General features: G+C 38.7%; 1 protein-coding gene and 1 non-coding gene across 3 annotated transcripts in view; one reads left to right on the top strand and one right to left on the bottom strand.

The window, feature by feature from the left end:
* SPEF2 (sperm flagellar 2) overlaps nucleotides 1-16,977 on the bottom strand; it is a 202,500-nt gene extending 185,523 nt beyond the window's left edge. For both annotated transcript variants that reach the window (XM_054487035.2, XM_054487036.2), the window contains exons 1-2: nucleotides 16,819-16,977; nucleotides 6,048-6,150 (exon numbers count right to left, since the gene is read on the bottom strand). In XM_054487035.2, the coding sequence (XP_054343010.1) occupies nucleotides 6,048-6,150; nucleotides 16,819-16,876 (161 nt within the window). In that variant the 5' untranslated portion in view covers nucleotides 16,877-16,977. The remainder of the gene's footprint in view (nucleotides 1-6,047; nucleotides 6,151-16,818) is intronic.
* On the top strand, nucleotides 1,553-1,617 carry LOC129037688 (U7 small nuclear RNA). Its single transcript, XR_008502917.1, has one exon. It is a non-coding gene; the product is annotated as a U7 small nuclear RNA (small nuclear RNA).
* Nucleotides 16,978-17,257: the final 280 nt, after the last annotated feature.

The raw sequence follows: 17,257 nt of genomic DNA, 5'->3' as shown, positions 1-17,257 counted from the left end.
GTGGAAGTCAGTGTGGCAATACCTCAGGGATCTAGAACTAGAAATTCCATTTGACCCAGCCATCCCATTACTGGGTATATACCCAAAGGACTATAAATCATGCTGCTATAAAGACACATGCACACGTATGTTTATTGCGGCATTATTCACAATAGCAAAGACTTGGAACCAACTCAAATGTCCATCAATGATAGACTGGATTAAGAAAATGTGGCACATATACACCATGGAATACTATGCAGCCATAAAAAATGATGAGTTCATGTCCTTTGTAGGGACATGGATGAAATTGGAAATCATCATTCTCAGTAAACTATCGCAAGAACAAAAAACCAAACACCGCATATTCTCACTCATAGGTGGGAATTGAACAGTGGGAACACATGGACACAGGAAGGGGAACATCACACTTTGGGGACTGTTGTGGGGTGGGGGGAGAGGGGAGGGATAGCATTGGGAGATATACCTAATGCTAGATGACGAGTTGGTGGGTGCAGCGCACCAGCATGGCACATGTATACATATGTAACTAACCTGCACATTGCGCACATGTACCCTAAAACCTAAGGTATAATAATAATAAATAAATAAATGAATAAATAAATAAATAATTAAAAAAACTGACTTGATGGGCTTAAAATGTAATTTGTAGGACAACAATAGCACAAAAAAGGAGGAGACAATTGAGCTACACTGGAGCAAATTTTTTTCTTCACTAATTAAATTATAGTAGTATTAATCTGAATAGTTTGATTTAAATTAAAATATTAATTGTAATCTTCATGAAAACCACTAAGAAAATGACTCAAAAAATATAGTAAAAGAAACAATAAGGGAATTAAAATGGTATTAGAAAATATCTAACACAAAAGAAGGTAGTAGTAGTGCAGTAAAAAAGACATAAGACATATACACAACAAATATCTAAATCACACACTTAAATCCTCCTCCATAATTATATTGTAAATAAATGGATTAAACAACTACAATTACAAAGAGGGAATTGACAGAATATACAATCCAATCATATGCTTTCTACAAGAAAATACACTTTAGATTCAAAGACACAAATGTATTCAAAGTAAAAGGATGGAAAAACATATATCAAGCAAATAATAACCAAATCAGCACTAGAGTGACTATAGTATCAGGCAAAATTTACTTTCAGAAAAAAAAAGTATTACTTGATAATATTTTATATTGTTAAAAAGTCAATCCCTCAAGAAGACATAACAATTATAAACATATATGCATCTAACAATGGAGCCACAAAATACATGGAGCAAAAACTGAAAGAAGTAGAGGGAGAAATAGACAATTCAACAAGAATAATTTGAGACTTTGGTTCCAACTTTCAATAATGGATACAGCAACTAGGCAGAAGATCAGTAAGGAAATGTAAGACCTGGATAACACTATAAACCAACTGGACCTCACAGATATCTATAAACACTTTAATGAACAATAATAGAATATACATTCTCTTCAAGTGCATATGAAACATTTTCAAAAAGAGAATATATGTTAGACCATTTTTAAAAACAGCTTCAATAAGTGTTGTAGCTCCTTTAGAATTTGTCTAGCAGGCTTTATAGGTTTTGCCAGAAAATTTCCCACCAAAAAAAAAATTTCATTAAGTTTAAAGAAATTGAAATAACTGTGTTGTCCAATGACAATGTAATTAAATTAGAAATAAATAATACAGCAAATTTGGAAAATTCAAAAGTACATGGAAATTAAATAACATACTCCTAAATAATAATGAATCATAGAAGAAACCACAAGAGAAATTAGAATATTATTTGAGATAAATAAAGGTGCAAAATGACATACCAAAACTTATGTGATACAGCTAAATCAGTGCTTAGAGGGAAATTTATAGCCATCAATGCAAATGTTAAAAAAGAAAATCTCAAATAAAAAAGTTAACTATCCATAACAAGAAACTACAAAAAGAAAACTAAACCCAAAATAAGCAGAAGGCCAGAAATGACAATAAGAACAGAAATAATGAAGTAGCTGATATGGTTAAGCTTTGTGTCCCCACCCAAATCTCATCTTGAACTGTAATCCCCATAATTCCTACATGTCTAGGGAGATACCTGGTGGGAGGTGATTGGATCATGGAGGCAGCTTCCCCCATGTTGGTCTTGTGATAGTGAGTGAGTTCTCATGAGATATGATGGTTTTATGCGGGGCCCTTCCCACTTTGCTACTCACTCTTCTCTCTCCTGCTGCCTTGTGAAAAAGTATGTGTTTGCTTCCTCTTCTGCCATGATTGTAAGTTTCCTGAGGCCTCCCCAGCAATGTGGAAGTATAAGTCAATTAAACCTCTTTCCTTTATAAATTGCCCAATCTTGGGTGTGTATTTATAGCAGTGTGAAAATGGACTAATACAGTAAATTGGTACCGCAGAGAGTGGGGTACTACTATAAAGATACCCGAAAATGTGGAAGTGACTTTGGAACTAGGTAACAGGCAAAGGTTGCAACAGTTTGGAGGGCTCAGAAGAAAACAGGAAAATGTGGAAAAGTTTGGAACTTCCTAGAGACTTATTGAATGGCTTTGACCAAAATGCTGACAGTGATATGGACAATGAAGTCCAGGCTGAGGTGGTTTCACATAAGATAGTATAGTATTTGCATATAATCTACATACATCCTTTCATATATTTTCAATCATCTCTAGATTACTTATCATCTCTAGATTACTTACCTAATACAATGCCTGCATATTACTTCATTCTTGTGGATTCAATGTAGTACTCAGTTTGTGACAAATACAAGTTTTGCTCTTTGGAACTCTGTGAAATTTTTTTCCCAAATATTTTTGAATTGCAATTGCTTGAATTCATGGATGTGGAAATCATGGATACAGAGGGCCAACTATATCTGAGTTGTTTCTACTTTTTGGCTATTAGGAATAATCCGCTATGAACATTGTGTTATCACATGGATAGGTTTTAATTTCTCTTGGGTATATATCTAGAAGTGGAATTGTTGGGTTTGACAGTCTATGTTTACCTTTTGAGGCACACCTAAACAGTTTTTTTAAGTGCCTGAATTAGTTAAATTCACACTAACATTGTATGAGGGTTTTGATTTCTCCATGTCCTTATTATCACTTGTTATTTTCTATCTTTCTGCCTGTAGCCATCCTAGTGGGTGTGAAGTGGTATCTTGTGATCTTGATTTGCATTTTCCTAATCACTAATTGATATGGTTTGGCTCTGTGTTCCCACCCAAATCTCAACTTGTAGCTCCCATAATTCCCACATGTTGTGGGAGGAACCCAGTGGGAGATGACTGAATCATGGGGGCAGGTCTTTCCCATGCTGTTCTCGTGATAGTGAATGGGTCTCACAAGGTCTGATGGTTTTAAAAACAAGAGCTTCTCTGCACAACCTCTCTCTTTGCCTGCTACCATCAATGTAAGATGTGGCTTGCTCCTCCTTGCCTTCCACCATGATTGTGAGGCCTCCCCATCCATGTGGAACTATAAGTCCAAAACAACTTTCTTTTATAAATTGCCCAGTCTTGGGTATGTCTTTATCAGCAGCGTGAAAATGGAATAATACACTAATGATGTTGAGCATCTATTCATCTCCTTATTAGTTGTGTGTTAGCTTATTTGGTGACATGTCCATTCAGATCCTTTGCCTATTGTTAAATTGGATTGTCTTTTTACTAGTGAGTTATAAGTGTTACTTATATATTCTAATAGCCACACGGAGATGAGGAACTTGTTGGGAACTGGAATAAAGGTGATTTTGCTATGCTTTAGCAAAAAGACTGGTGGCATTTTACCCCTGCCCTAGAGATCTGTGGAACTTTGAACCTGAGAGAGATGATTTAGGGTTTCTGGTGGAAGAAATTTCTTTTCTTTTGTTTTGTTTTTTGTTTTTTTGTTTTTTTTTTTTTGAGACGGAGTCTCGTTCTGCTGTCCAGGCTGGAGTGCAGTGGCCCAATCTCGGCTCACTGCAAGCTCTGCCTCCCGGGTTCACGCCATTCTCCTGCCTCAGCCTCCTGAGTAGCTGGGACTACCTGCGCCCACCACCATGCCCGGCTAATTTTTTGTATTTTTAGTAGAGATGGGGTTTCACCATGTTAGCCAGGATGGTTTCGATCTCCTGACCTCGTGATCCACCCACCTCGGCCTCCCAAAGTGCTGGGATTACAGGCTCTGGTGGAAGAAATTTCTAAGCAGCAAAGCATTCAAGAAGTTTGCTGCAGGCATGGAGCCCTCATGGAGAACCTCTGCTGGGGCAGAAGGGAAATGTGGGGTCAGAGCCCTCACACAGTCTCTAGTGGGGCACCACCTAGTGGAGCTATGAGAAGAGGGCAACCGTCCTCCAGAAACCAGAATGGTAGATCCACTGACAGCTTGCACCATGCACCTGGAAAAGCCACATACACTCAACACCAGCCTGTGAATGAAGCCAGGAGGGGCGTTGTACCCTGAAAGCCACAGGGATGGAGCTGTCCAAGGCCATGGGAGCTCACTTCTTGCATCACTGTGCCCTGGATGTGAGACATGGAGTCAAAGGAGATGATTTTGGAACTTTAAAGTTTAATGACTGCCCTATTGGGTTTTGATATCTGTAGAGGGTCCAGGAACCAATACCCCAAGGATACCAACATAGGATTGTATCCATCAATTGATAAATAGATAAACAAAATGTGGTATGGTATATACATATAATCGAAATTATTCAGAAAATAAATAGAAATGAAGAAATACTGATACTTGCTAACATGGGTGAACCTTGAAAACATTATCCTAAGTGAAGAAGCCAGTCACAAAATGTCACAAATTGTGTGATTCCATTGATATAAAATGTGTAGAATAGGCAAATCCATAGAGACAGAAAAGTAGATTAGTAGGTGCCAGAGGCTGGGTGTTTAGATGGTGGTGATGGTTGTGAAGACACTAAATATGTGAATATATTAAAAAACACTGAATTAAATGCTTTAAAATGGTGAATTGTGGTACATAAATTATATTTCAATATAGCCACTAAAATAAAAAACCATTATGAATTTTTTATTAGTAGTTAAGTTCCATTTTACATTTTTAAAACACAAATAATAATACTAATTGTCCACCCAAGGCACTATATGTTGTTTCACTTCTCTTAAAAGAAGGAACAGGCTGGGCGCGGTGGCTCATGCCTGTAATCCCAGCACTTTGGAAGGCCGAGACAAGTGGATCATCAGGTCAGGAGATCGAGACCATCCTGGCTAACACGGTGAAACCTCGTCTCTACTAAAAAGAAAAAATACAAAAAAAAAAATTAGCCAGGGTGGTGGCGGGCGCCTGTAGTCCCAGCTACTCAGGAGGCTGAGGCAGGAGAATGGCGTGAACCCGGGAGGCGAAGCTTGCAGTGAGCAGAGACCACACCACTGCACTCCAACCTGGGCAACAGAGTGAGACTCCATCTCAAAAAAAAAAAAAAAAAGGAACAATCGATTAACAAAACAGGAAGTAATCTGGTGTAAATAAGTCCCATTTAGAGATGAGGTCTTGCTGCAACCATATAACAATCTCTCCGCTGTACTCTTGAGACAATAAAAAATGTATGTGCAAGGAAGGAACAATTTCCATATCAATGGTCTGCTTGGGTGTTCAAGGTTTGGAAGGGATCTTATGATTCATGATTCTTTGAAGTTAACTTTGGAAAATTCCAAAGAAATTAACTTTTCTTAAAAGTAAAGAGTAGTCCAGAAGCGGGGGCGCACGCATGTAATCCCAACACTTTGGAAGCCTGAGGCAGGAGGATCACTTGAGCCCAGGAGTTCAAGACCAGCCGGGGTAACAGGGCAAAATCCTGTGTACACCAAAAATACAAAAATTAGCCAGGCGTGGTGGCATGCACCTGTAGTCCCACCTATTTGGGAAGCCGAGGCAAGAGGATTGCTTGATCCCAGGAGTTTGAGGTTGCAGTGAGCTATGATCACGCTACTGTACTCCAGTCTCAGTAACAGAACAAGACCTTGTCTCAAAACAAATCAACAACAACAACAACAAAAAGGAATAATCTCACTAACCTGCTGTCCAAAAATTCTGAAAAATCATCCTGAAGTTCAGACTTGTGTAGAACTTCTCCAAGTAGATAGCCACTGGAAAATGCCTTTGCAAATGACTTGGGACCTGAGTTTCAAAACATTGAGATAAAAACCACGAATACAATGTTGCGCATAGAGCTAATGATCTCTTTAAATATACATACACTAAAAACCACACAATTTAATTGGAACTCAAAATGCCATGAATATATTTCTAGAAATATCTTTTAATAACCAAAGGAAAAGGTTGACATTTAACAGTAGATATTTTATAAAGATTCCCAAATAAATATAAATCAATAATTGATGAAATACAAAATTTTGAAGGAAAAGAAAGACAACGGGTAAAATTTTTTTAAAAAAATGCTACCAAAAAATTTATAAATAACATTAGATCTAAAAACTAGACTTAAAGATATTTTATAAAATTATACTCTAATACTTTAGTTACCCACACAACCTATGATGATAGCATATTTTGGCCAAGTGAGATGAAAGCTAACTTCTTTTAAACAAATACCTCATTTTAACCTGCAAAACAATGGAAAGCTTACTAAAGCCATTTGCACCTTCTTAAATAAAACCTCCTGAACATAATCAAACTTCTCCTTCATGGTTCAGAGGGGACACTATGGCCCAGTTATTGTCCCATGCAATTAAGGAGAGATAGCCCAGGGGAAAACTGACTTTAGAGCCAGAGATATCTGTGTTGGAATCTTGGCTCTGCTGCTTACTAGCTGTGTGACGTTGGGCAAGCTGCTTCATCTTCCTGAGTTTCAGCCTCATGTCTAGAACAAAGATAACCATATCTATATCTTATCTCAGAGAGCTATTTAATATTAATAGCTCTCTTTTGCAGCAGTGTTTGAGAATTGCTGGGTACCATGCCTGCCACATAGTAGGCACATAATTATAAGTGCAGAATTTTTTTTTTTTTTTATGGAGTCTCACTGTGTCACCCAGGCTGGAGTGCAGTGGCCTGATCTACAACCTCTGACTCCCGGGTTCAAGCGATTCTCCTGCCTCAGCCTCCCGAGTGGCTGGAATTACAGGCATATGCCACCACACCCAGCTAATTTTTGTATTTTTAGTAGAGAGGGGGGTTTCACCATGTTGCCCAGGTTGGTCTCTATCTTTTGACTTCATGATCCACCCGAATCGGCCTCCCAAAGTGCTGGGATTACAGGCATGAGCCACCACGCCCAGCCGAGAAAAAAAGTTTTTTAAGTGTTCAATAGGATTTGCTTTTTTAAAAAATGTTCTTAGTGTTGAGTTACTTGTATTTTTCTTATAAAGTAAAATATATAGAGTTACATGATATTTAAGGATTATATATAAAATAAATTATATTATCATAGGCCAAAACCATCATCTCTCAAATTACTTCAAAATCCTCCACAAATATTCAACATGCTTCCATCAGGTTAACATATAATATAACATCATATTATATTAAATATAATATTTTAACATCAGTTAAAATATTATATGTCATTGCAGTATCACAAATTCAGTTTTGCCAGATTGTTCTATTTTACCTGTCTGACTAATAATGAGGTGGCTAATTGACAGTGAAGAAATAACATTTCTTCATGATTTGTAGAAGTGATGCTTGGTTGTGTGGTTGTAGGAAGGTGAGCTAAGTTGCTCCATAACAGCCACTACGCAGTCCTCACTCCAAAGATTACACCCTATCATAATACTTTTTTGCATATCTGATACCAGACCACAGTTTTCTCTAAGACTTTCTTAATACCTGTTCTCAAAACCCTTTATACTCAGAGTAATACCTCAATCCTTAAGTTGAGTCAATACAATAATAAAGGTAGTTTAAAAAGATGTCAATGATTCCCACTGATTCTGTGTACTCAGGGTAAGCTCTTGAACTGCCTAGAATTAGAACCTATTAATTAGGTTACATAATTTTTATATGCAATAGAAAAAATAAAAGGTAAAAAACATTAAGGGGAAACAATACTTTTGTCTATGGATCACTTTAGCAACAAGTAAAGAAATGAAACCTTTATAAGCTCTAGGAAAATGAAAGCTTCCAATCACATAAACTTGTGTTCAGCTATAGTTCATGTGAGAACAGACACATTGCATCTATTCTTAGAGTCCACAGTCTGGCACCTATTAGTGGATTTTAGCAAGCTTTTCCACAAACAGACCAGTTTTATCATCATTTTAAAACTATTCAGGGCAGAATGATCTCACTCTAAACCCATGATCCATTCTTTCAGAGTTGATGGTTTGATGCCCTTCCTATCAGTCATATCTGTCCTTCCGAAGCTATGTCTTAATGTGAAACACTGAAGCAACTCTTGAGAAAATATACTTAGAGAACAGTATGTCCTAAAGCTTCCAGCAGGAGAATTTGAAATTCATGGCATACCTGAGCTTTATAACTCAGCTAGATCTATTGTACCGCCTGGAACACCTTACAGCACAAGTTAAGCTTGAGCTTCATAACCTAGGCACTGAATTTTTCTGACTTTAATGCAACACCACTTGAATATCATAATGCCTTTCGATGCTACTAAAATGAGGATTGGCTTGATCTTATACTAAATGTCATCTGTCATTCAGCAAGTGTCTTCTGGCTTCATACCTCAGTAGTCTTTAAAACAACTGCAATCCAAAGGGTTCCTTCTGCTCCAATGGGCAAAAGTGTGCCACCCCCTACTGTGTCACTGCAGCTTTCTCCTTCCCTTACAGACCCCAAAGCTCTCGTTGCCACCATGACCCTCAATGTGCCACCCAGGGTGCTCTAGCTGTGTCTTTCACCTCTTCTGTCTGTTGCTTTCTTCTGTCTGCCTCTTCCCTTCTCTCCTCCCTAGCCTATCCCTATTCTTCCCTTAGTTTTCTAAAGAGCCACTGGACGTAGAACCATTATTCATCCATTGATGTATCTGTGTCTTTCTATTCCTACGCCATCAGGGTATTGTCCCAGTTTTTGGCTTATTGCTTTCTGTTCAAGAGCTGTTGCTATGTTACCTTCAGGTAATCTCTTTCCCTTCCTGCCTCCCTCTGGGGTTTGCACTGTGCCTGTTGTTCACGTTGACTGAATGCTGAAAGTCTAGCCCAGGAATAACTGGGGAATACTAAATCCCTTTCCTTCATCTTCAATGTGGCTGACAAACGGTCTGTAGCAAACCATTTTCTACAAAAAGGTCACCAGAAAAATAAAATCATTACCCATTTCCTTTGAAATGGCATGGCATATTAATAAGGCAATTATGATATGGATAAAATAGAGGTGTTTATAGTATAAAGGTTAAAGAACGATAGTAAACACTTAATGTACTTCATTGTCAGAGTAATTTATAACAAATAAGCAGGTACCAAAATATCTGTCTGAAGCTTTTTATGCATAAGACACTTCAGATTTACCATGTGCCACATCAGCAGAAACTAGAACAATGAGTGACAAATACAGCAAATGATGAAAGCAATAAAGGGGAAACTTGGAGAAAAAAATTAAAAGAAAAAAGAACACATATAGGAAATTAGACAAACAAAGAAAAAGCTGAAGAAAAAGTGTATACACTAGGACTAATAGACTAAAACGTATAAAATAAGAAGACAGGGCCGGACACGGTGGCTCACACCTGTAATCTCAGCACTTTGGGAGGCTGAGGCAGGCAGATCACGAGGTCAGGAGTTCGAGACCAGCCTAGCCAATATGATGAAACCCTGTCTCTACTAAAAATACAAAAAGTAGCTGGGCATGGTGGCACATGCCTGTAGCCCCAGCTACTTGGGAGGCTGAGGCAGGGGAATTGCTTGAACCCAGGAGGCGGAGGTTGCAGTGAGTTGAGATTGCGCCACTGCACTCCAGCCTGATGACACAGCAAGACTCTGTCTCAAAAAATAAAAGAAGACATATAGGAAGCCAGAGAGAGAGAGAGAGAGAGTAAGCGAGAGGACAAAGGTGATAGGGAGAGAGAGAGACAGTGAGGAAAAAAGGAAAGGCAAGAAAAAGCTTATTTTTTTCTCTTTGGTTTGTCATGTTCTTCTTCCCACAAATGTCACTGAATACTATGACTAATTTCAGGACGCCCACCTCTATAAACTAATTTGCACTAACAATTGAAATTTTGTAGGGGGAAAAAGAGGCAGGTTGACTCCAGAACAAGGAACAATGAAGGAATATGATAAGTAAATAAACCATGAGAGCCCAGTGACAACCTTCATCCTAAACCCAAAATTACTTACATCTGGGATTAAAATTATTTAGCAGCAACTCAACCCTGCCTCTAATCTTCTCAACCCTGTCTCTAATCTTCCAAGCCACATGCCTGGTCCCCATCACTAAAGTTTCCTTTTCTAATAAATCTTTGATGCGGGCCTCTGTGATGGGTCTATGTTAGGCTGGGACAGCAGGTGAAATGATCTATGTGCCTTTCCATCAAAATGGCCCTTAGCCAGCTGGAGGAAGCACAGAAAGCCAACCACATTCCACATGGTGATAAAGAGAGCACAGGTTCTGGAGAAAGATTCTCTGTTAGACTTGTGGCTCATTTACAAGCTGCTTCACCTTGGGCAACTATGTAGCCATAGTTTCTCATCTGCAAAAATGAGAGAGTGATGGGCTCTACCTTATAAGAGTAGTTTTGAGAATTAAATCTTATATGTAAAATGCTTAGCATACTGCCCGGTCAGTAAAAGCTCAGTGATTATTTTTATTGTTATTATTACTGTGTTCTAATTTAAGAAGACAGGTCATATTAATTACACAAACTGTAAATAACAGATCCTTAATGATTACAGTACAAACATTCGTGTTTAAAACACAATTCAGTACTCAGGAAGCAAATATTTGGCAATTCCTGGCATTCATATACAGGTCCACTCTTTAGGCCTGATAGGCTATAACTCCCCAACTGGTCTGGGGAAGCACCTGTACTTAAACACAGTGTATTTCTACAGCAAAATATTTAAATAGTCACATTCAGTGAAATAAATAAGGACTAAACAGCCTTATGGCATTTCTGGTCAGGTTTTGCTGCCAAATGAATAATGTACAAAGTTGCAGTTTTCAGAGATTTTTGGATTCTAGAATTTTTTAGGTAAGGGACTGCAGACCCATACCATTTTATGCTCAGTGGCATTTACTTCTCCTTTACTCGAGTAGGAAAGATCAAGCCTGCACTATCAACTACATTTATAAAGGCAAGAAAATTTACTTTCATTTGAGATAAAAAAACAAAAACAAACAAACAAACAAACCCTGCTGAAGGCTTGGAACTGGCATGGCCCTATCAGGCTGTGGTGTTCCTAGAAACCGGCTGGGTGCTCACAGCTATGCCTTGGCATTCTCCAGCTGAACATAACCAATTTCACAGCACACCAACATCAGACTCTGTGACACTGATGGATCAAAAAAAAAAAAAAACAAAATCCCTCTGTAAACATGTCTGAGCTCAGACCAAAACAAGAATATTGTCCAAAACACAAAAATAACCAAGTATGTCCCTATTCTGGCCAATAAGAATGATTGCTGCTTCTCTACTAATTATAGCTTTGCTTTGATTATTTTTCTCACCTTCTAGATAAGATTTATTAAGATACCCAAATCATAAAATTGCCCATGCTTATGGACAGGATTTAATTCACAGCAAGGCACCACTTCCTGGAACCCTCCTCAAAAACACCTAACACAAGCCCAAGTCATTTCTAGCACCTTCTTACTGAGATGCCCCACAGTCCTCATGGTTCATGTTCTCTCTTGTTACAACAAATCTATAAATCTAACTTTGTTCAACTACAGATGTGTCCTATGATCTTTGGCAGGGGATACTGACGTTTTCTTTCCTTTGGTAAAAGAATAGGATGGTCAGTCTTCACAATTTTATCCTTTGAAGGCTTTATCATAATTGAGATTTACTATCTGAAACTAAATCTCAATTGCTACATTATAACCCTCTTTAATTGTGAAAATATTGAGCATCAGTCTTTTCTTGAAGCTCCATTTCTTAAAATTTTTGCTTTGATTTACACAATAGCCTTCTGCTACTAGACTTGCTGTATTAATTTTTAGTCAATGAAAGCCAAGTTTTAATCAAGAAAAATGCTGCGAGGCTAGCCAGGAAATAGCAAAATCTGTTGCTTTACGTCAGAAGCAATAGATTTTCTAATGATTCTGAGTGTTTAAGTATGAGAAAATGTGTAAGGTTTAGACTCTGGGTTTAAAGAAGACTAGAACTAAAAGGCAGTAGGCCCAGAATCTCCTGCTAACTTGCTACTACCTAGATGCATAATCCTAAACAATGCTCTTACCACATCTGATTAGATTTCCTCATCTGCTAAAGAAGAATTAAATGATGTCCAAGATTATTTTTCAGATCTAAAGTTATATGATTCCGTAATGTGGTAAGGTTACCACAATACATTATGAACTATTGCATAAAAATAAATATTCAATGGGATTTTTTTATATCTCTATCTTTTCTTAAAATAAAATATGATCCTTCTGAAAATATTAGGACAAAAGACCAAATCAACAAAGTGTCATTAATGCATGAGAGGATGCCCCTCAACTTTGGGACAAAGAGTAGAAAATATCACTTTCCAAAAACAAATGTTACTAAGATTTAACATAAAGTGACAAGATTAATCATCTATGGAAATCCACTTGGAAAAAACCCAAATCCAATTAACAAGGAGCATAGATTGTCTCTTAAAACTCACAAAAATATATCTATTTAATTTTTATATATATCATGTAAGCAATGATTAATATATCCCAATATATTAATTAACCTTATTTAAAATAGGAATATGCCTTAACAGTAGAATAATTCACAACTATTGTAATTTCAGAAGCTTTTGGTAGTAGAAGTCACATTGGAAAATACTATTGAACAGTGTGGCTTCCCTAAGTACTGTAGGCCAGAGGGGCAGGAATTCTGACTCTAATCTAATCTAATTTCACCTGTCACTGCCATCTAGATGAAATACCTCTAGATCAGAAAAAGTAAAACACGGCACATATTAGCTTTGACTGCCCCTCCAACAACTGAACCATTATTTAGCCTCACAAGGCAGCAAATGCACAGGCTTGGCATTCTCTCCTGTTTCTTTGTCCCAACAAGCAACTATGGGCTGGGCCACTTCTAAACAAACAATAATTCACTCAACTTTGCCACTTAACCATCTAGGAATTAGGTTATGCCCTATGATATTATAACATGCCTAGATGGCTGAATTTTTCTATTTCTTGTGACTTCAAATGAAAAATAATCCTTACAAAAAGAGCTCAAGTGAATACACTTGAGAGAGTTACTTAAACATATATATTCATGCCTAAGTTTAAAACTTTAATGTACAGTGCAGGACCTAAAAGCCTAAGTTCAAATTCTAGTTCTGCAACCTACTAGCTGTAAGACCTTGAACAAATTACTAAGCCCTCTCCTCCTCCTGACTCACCTGAACATCCAGGGCAATACCTCTTAGGGTTGTTTTTAAGATTAAATAAGAAAATCTATGTAAAGAGCTTAGAACAGGGTATGGTATACCCACATAAATGCTCAATAAGGGATAACTTTCATTATTTATTATTCTTTCATTTGTAGACTTCATTTGAACTCCATATAACTTTTCCACAAGCTCCCACAATACTTTATTATAATATGCTTACGACATTTCAACTAAAGTATTAAACCTCCTTTTCTTCTATTTTGTCATGTGATGTTTGGCTTCTTTTGATTTTTCATCTTTAATGCTATATTGAATTTTCCCTTCAAATTACAAAGTCAATATAAACAACAAGCCAGATAACAGAGATGTATAAATAAAAGCTACCAATCTCCCACTTCCCCAGGGTAATCCCTATAACACACTTGTTTATACCCTTCCACACTTTCCTCTACGCTTACGCAAACCATAATATGAAGACTCATGTGTAAGTCAATAGTCCAGTATATGTCTTTCCATAAACTTTTCTTCATGCTCATATAAATGTCCATATTCATAAGTGTGTGTTTCCCAATTGGTACAAATATATAATTATACTAGTCACAATAAGCTCTAACTTTTGGTTTTTACTTGACAAAAATACATAAATATCCTTTAAGCCAAAAGTTATAGCAGCTAACTCATTCTTTGTAATAACTGCATAACAATTCATAGTATGAATAAAGCACCATTTATCCAAGCATTACACTTTTGAAGGATACTCAGATTGTTTCCAATTTTTATTTTTGCCCCTGTAATTCATGTAGCAGTAAACATCTTTGTTCAAATATCCTTATATATTGGTGTTTTATTTTTATTTGATAGATGCTGAGAAGTATGATTTAGCATTTATGTCCAAAGTGCTATTTTAAATGCTTTACATTTAATATCCCATTTAATCTTGATACAACCAGATGAGGTATCATTATTATTGCTGTTTTTAAGTATGATGAAATTTAGGTAAATAACTTATCCAAAAGATTTCCAAGCAGTCTAACCTCCAAGTTCTTGCTCTTTACACTTCCCTTACCCAGAAATTGCCTAATTACTTTCCCCAGAGGTTGCACCCACTCACAGTCCTTCCATGATAGATTCTACAAACCATCCAAAGCCTTCCATTGTGCACCACAGAACAGTTTATCTAATGATGGGACAGCAGCAGCAGGAAATGTGCTTCCTTGAGTGCACAAATCCTAGCTTGTTGGCTTACAAACACAGTTAAGTGTGTTCCCAAAGACCTTTTACAATGTGGAATCTGGTTACCTCCTCGAGGACTCTCTTGCTCTATCTCTCTTACAGTAGTTGAGATTTAAAAATTAATACATTTTGCTAGTGAATGGAAAGCAGAATACTCCATTAGAACGGGGCGTCTCTGCTAGCTTCCAGATCTACACTTCAGGAGCAGAGATGCCAGGAATTTTCCATTCATAGCCTAAATGTTGTTAAAATTCTTACTTAGTCTTCAGCCCTTTTATGTTTACAGAATGAAGTCATTCTTCCTCCACCTCTCAAAACCAAAATTCCCAAAACTAATTAAAATTATAATGGCATCTACTGTTTTTATTTTATGTATCTTTATTAATTTCATTTATTTCTCCTAAAAGTATTTCAAAATGTTGCAACAGAGTTCTGGGGACTTCAGCAAAGGGTGTTTTTTTGTTTGTTTGTTTGTTTTTTGAGACAGAGTCTTGCTGCGTCGCCCAGGCTGGAGTGCAGTGGCGCGATCTCGGCTCACTGCAACCTCTGCCTCCTGGGTTCAAGCGATTCTCCTGCCTCAGCCTCCCAAGTAGCTGGGACTACAGGCACCTGCCACGACGCCCGGCTAATGTATTTTTAGCAGAGACAGGATTTCACTGTGTTGGCCAGGCTGGTCTCGAACTCCTGACCTCATGATCCGCCCACCTCGGCCTCCCAAAGGGCTGGGATTACAGGCGTGAGCCACCGCGCCCAGCATGGGTGTGGTTTTTACTAATAAAATAAATGAACTAAATTAAACTAAGCAATATGTAACTGCTTTTCTTTTAGAAGAGTACAACTTAAGGGCATGATATTTTATTTTGGCTCCTATGGTGAGACAGGAATAAGAAACAATAAATGCTAAATATTGTCCTCAGTCCATCATATTTTAGCAAATAAACAGTTGGAGACACAATGGGATAATCGTAGAATACCAGGAAAGAATTTATTGCTGTTCACAGGGAGTGTGTAGATGGTAATTTGACAAAGAAAGAGTCTGAGGTTTATGCCTCAAGAAATGCAACAGGAGATGCTCCGTGCTAAAGATCCTCATGCTGAGAGTATTAATAACTACTTTGCACCCACAGAAACACTACCAATCTAGCAACTTCTGTGGATAAGCTAAGGTTGAACTGGCACCACTGCCTCTCTGGTAGCAAGCTGGTGTTAAGCAAGTTCTTCTGGGAAAATGGACTGAAATGACTTGCCCTGAAAACCTCTTCCCTTAAGCAAAAAAAAAAAAAAAAAAAAAATACCAACTGAAAAATGAACTCCTACTGAAGAATTACAGGGCAGTCAAGGAAGCTGCCAGCATGTAAAATTGTCTCTGTGGTTGTCAGACTTGGAAACTTTGGGTGGCAACTTCATGGTTAGGAGAAAATTAGGTTGGTGAATAAGGTCAGCCTTGGGCAAGAGCCAGTAGTGACCAGAAATAGCTAGTTTGTGTTTTGGAGCTTAAAATTTACTAAAATTTGTAAATGTTAACATATTCTACATTAACTTATTTTACACCCACCCTCCCCTGCTGGTCAGTTAAGTATGGAAAGCATTATTAGGTCCATTTTATAGAGAAGGAAACACATTCAGAGAAGGTATTGTAACTTGTCCAGTGGCTCCATATTTCATCGACTAGCCACCACACCACGCTTCTGCTTCTGGTGATGTGAAGGAGGCATCGTTAGGGTCAGACTTACAAAGTCCAGCAAAGTTCCCTCTCCACAGAAGCAAAGGAGACCTTCCTAAACCCTCTGATTGCCTAGAACCACATCACAAAGTCAGAATGCCTGCGGGTTGGGCCCACCGTGACAAGGGTAACTCGAGAGCGGCACAGTGGGGACGTGACAAGGCCTTGCCCTGGCTGGGGTGAGCTGTAGGGAGGTGGTGGGAGGGACCTGGGGCACTGCCCAGCCGAGTTGCTCACTGTGGGATGCTGCCGGCTTCGCAGGTGCCCCACCTGCGCAGCTCGCGCCCCGCCCGCCACCTTCCCTGAGTGCGCTGCGCTGCGGGCTCTGCGCCCCGCTAGCCCCTCAGACGCTCGCCCCTGGCCGTGGTCACTCACTCACGGTCCGGGACACCTTCAACTCTTTGTTGAGCCACTGGCACAGGATCTCCGACATGGTTCAGCCGGTGCCTCAGACCGCAGGCGGGTGCTAAAAAACTCTCCAGGAACCAAGCCTGCCAGCCCGCGTCCTCCTGTTGCCAAGGGCAACCCTTTGCTAAGGAAGCGTATCCAGGCTGGAACTAGGCGAAAGGCCTTAGAGAAGAGGGGACGCTAGGGCTCAGCCGCAGAGGACAGAAAATCGTGTTCCGCCACCTGCTGGCGGGTAAGACCTGAGCGTGCGCCAGCGCAGGAGGAAGCAGTGGGGGCCTGTGAGAGAAGTTAGGGAGCAGTGGGTTTGAGAAGAGGCGAGGCCGGAACACTAAGGGACACAGCAGGAGCTTCTTAGGTGAGCAGAAAGTAAACCAGAGTCTCCGCAGGGCTCCGTGGCTCACGCAAA

Source organism: Pongo pygmaeus, chromosome 4 (assembly GCF_028885625.2).
Source record: "Pongo pygmaeus isolate AG05252 chromosome 4, NHGRI_mPonPyg2-v2.0_pri, whole genome shotgun sequence".
Taxonomy (NCBI): domain Eukaryota; kingdom Metazoa; phylum Chordata; class Mammalia; order Primates; family Hominidae; genus Pongo; species Pongo pygmaeus.
This window is presented reverse-complemented; position numbering and strand designations above follow the sequence as displayed.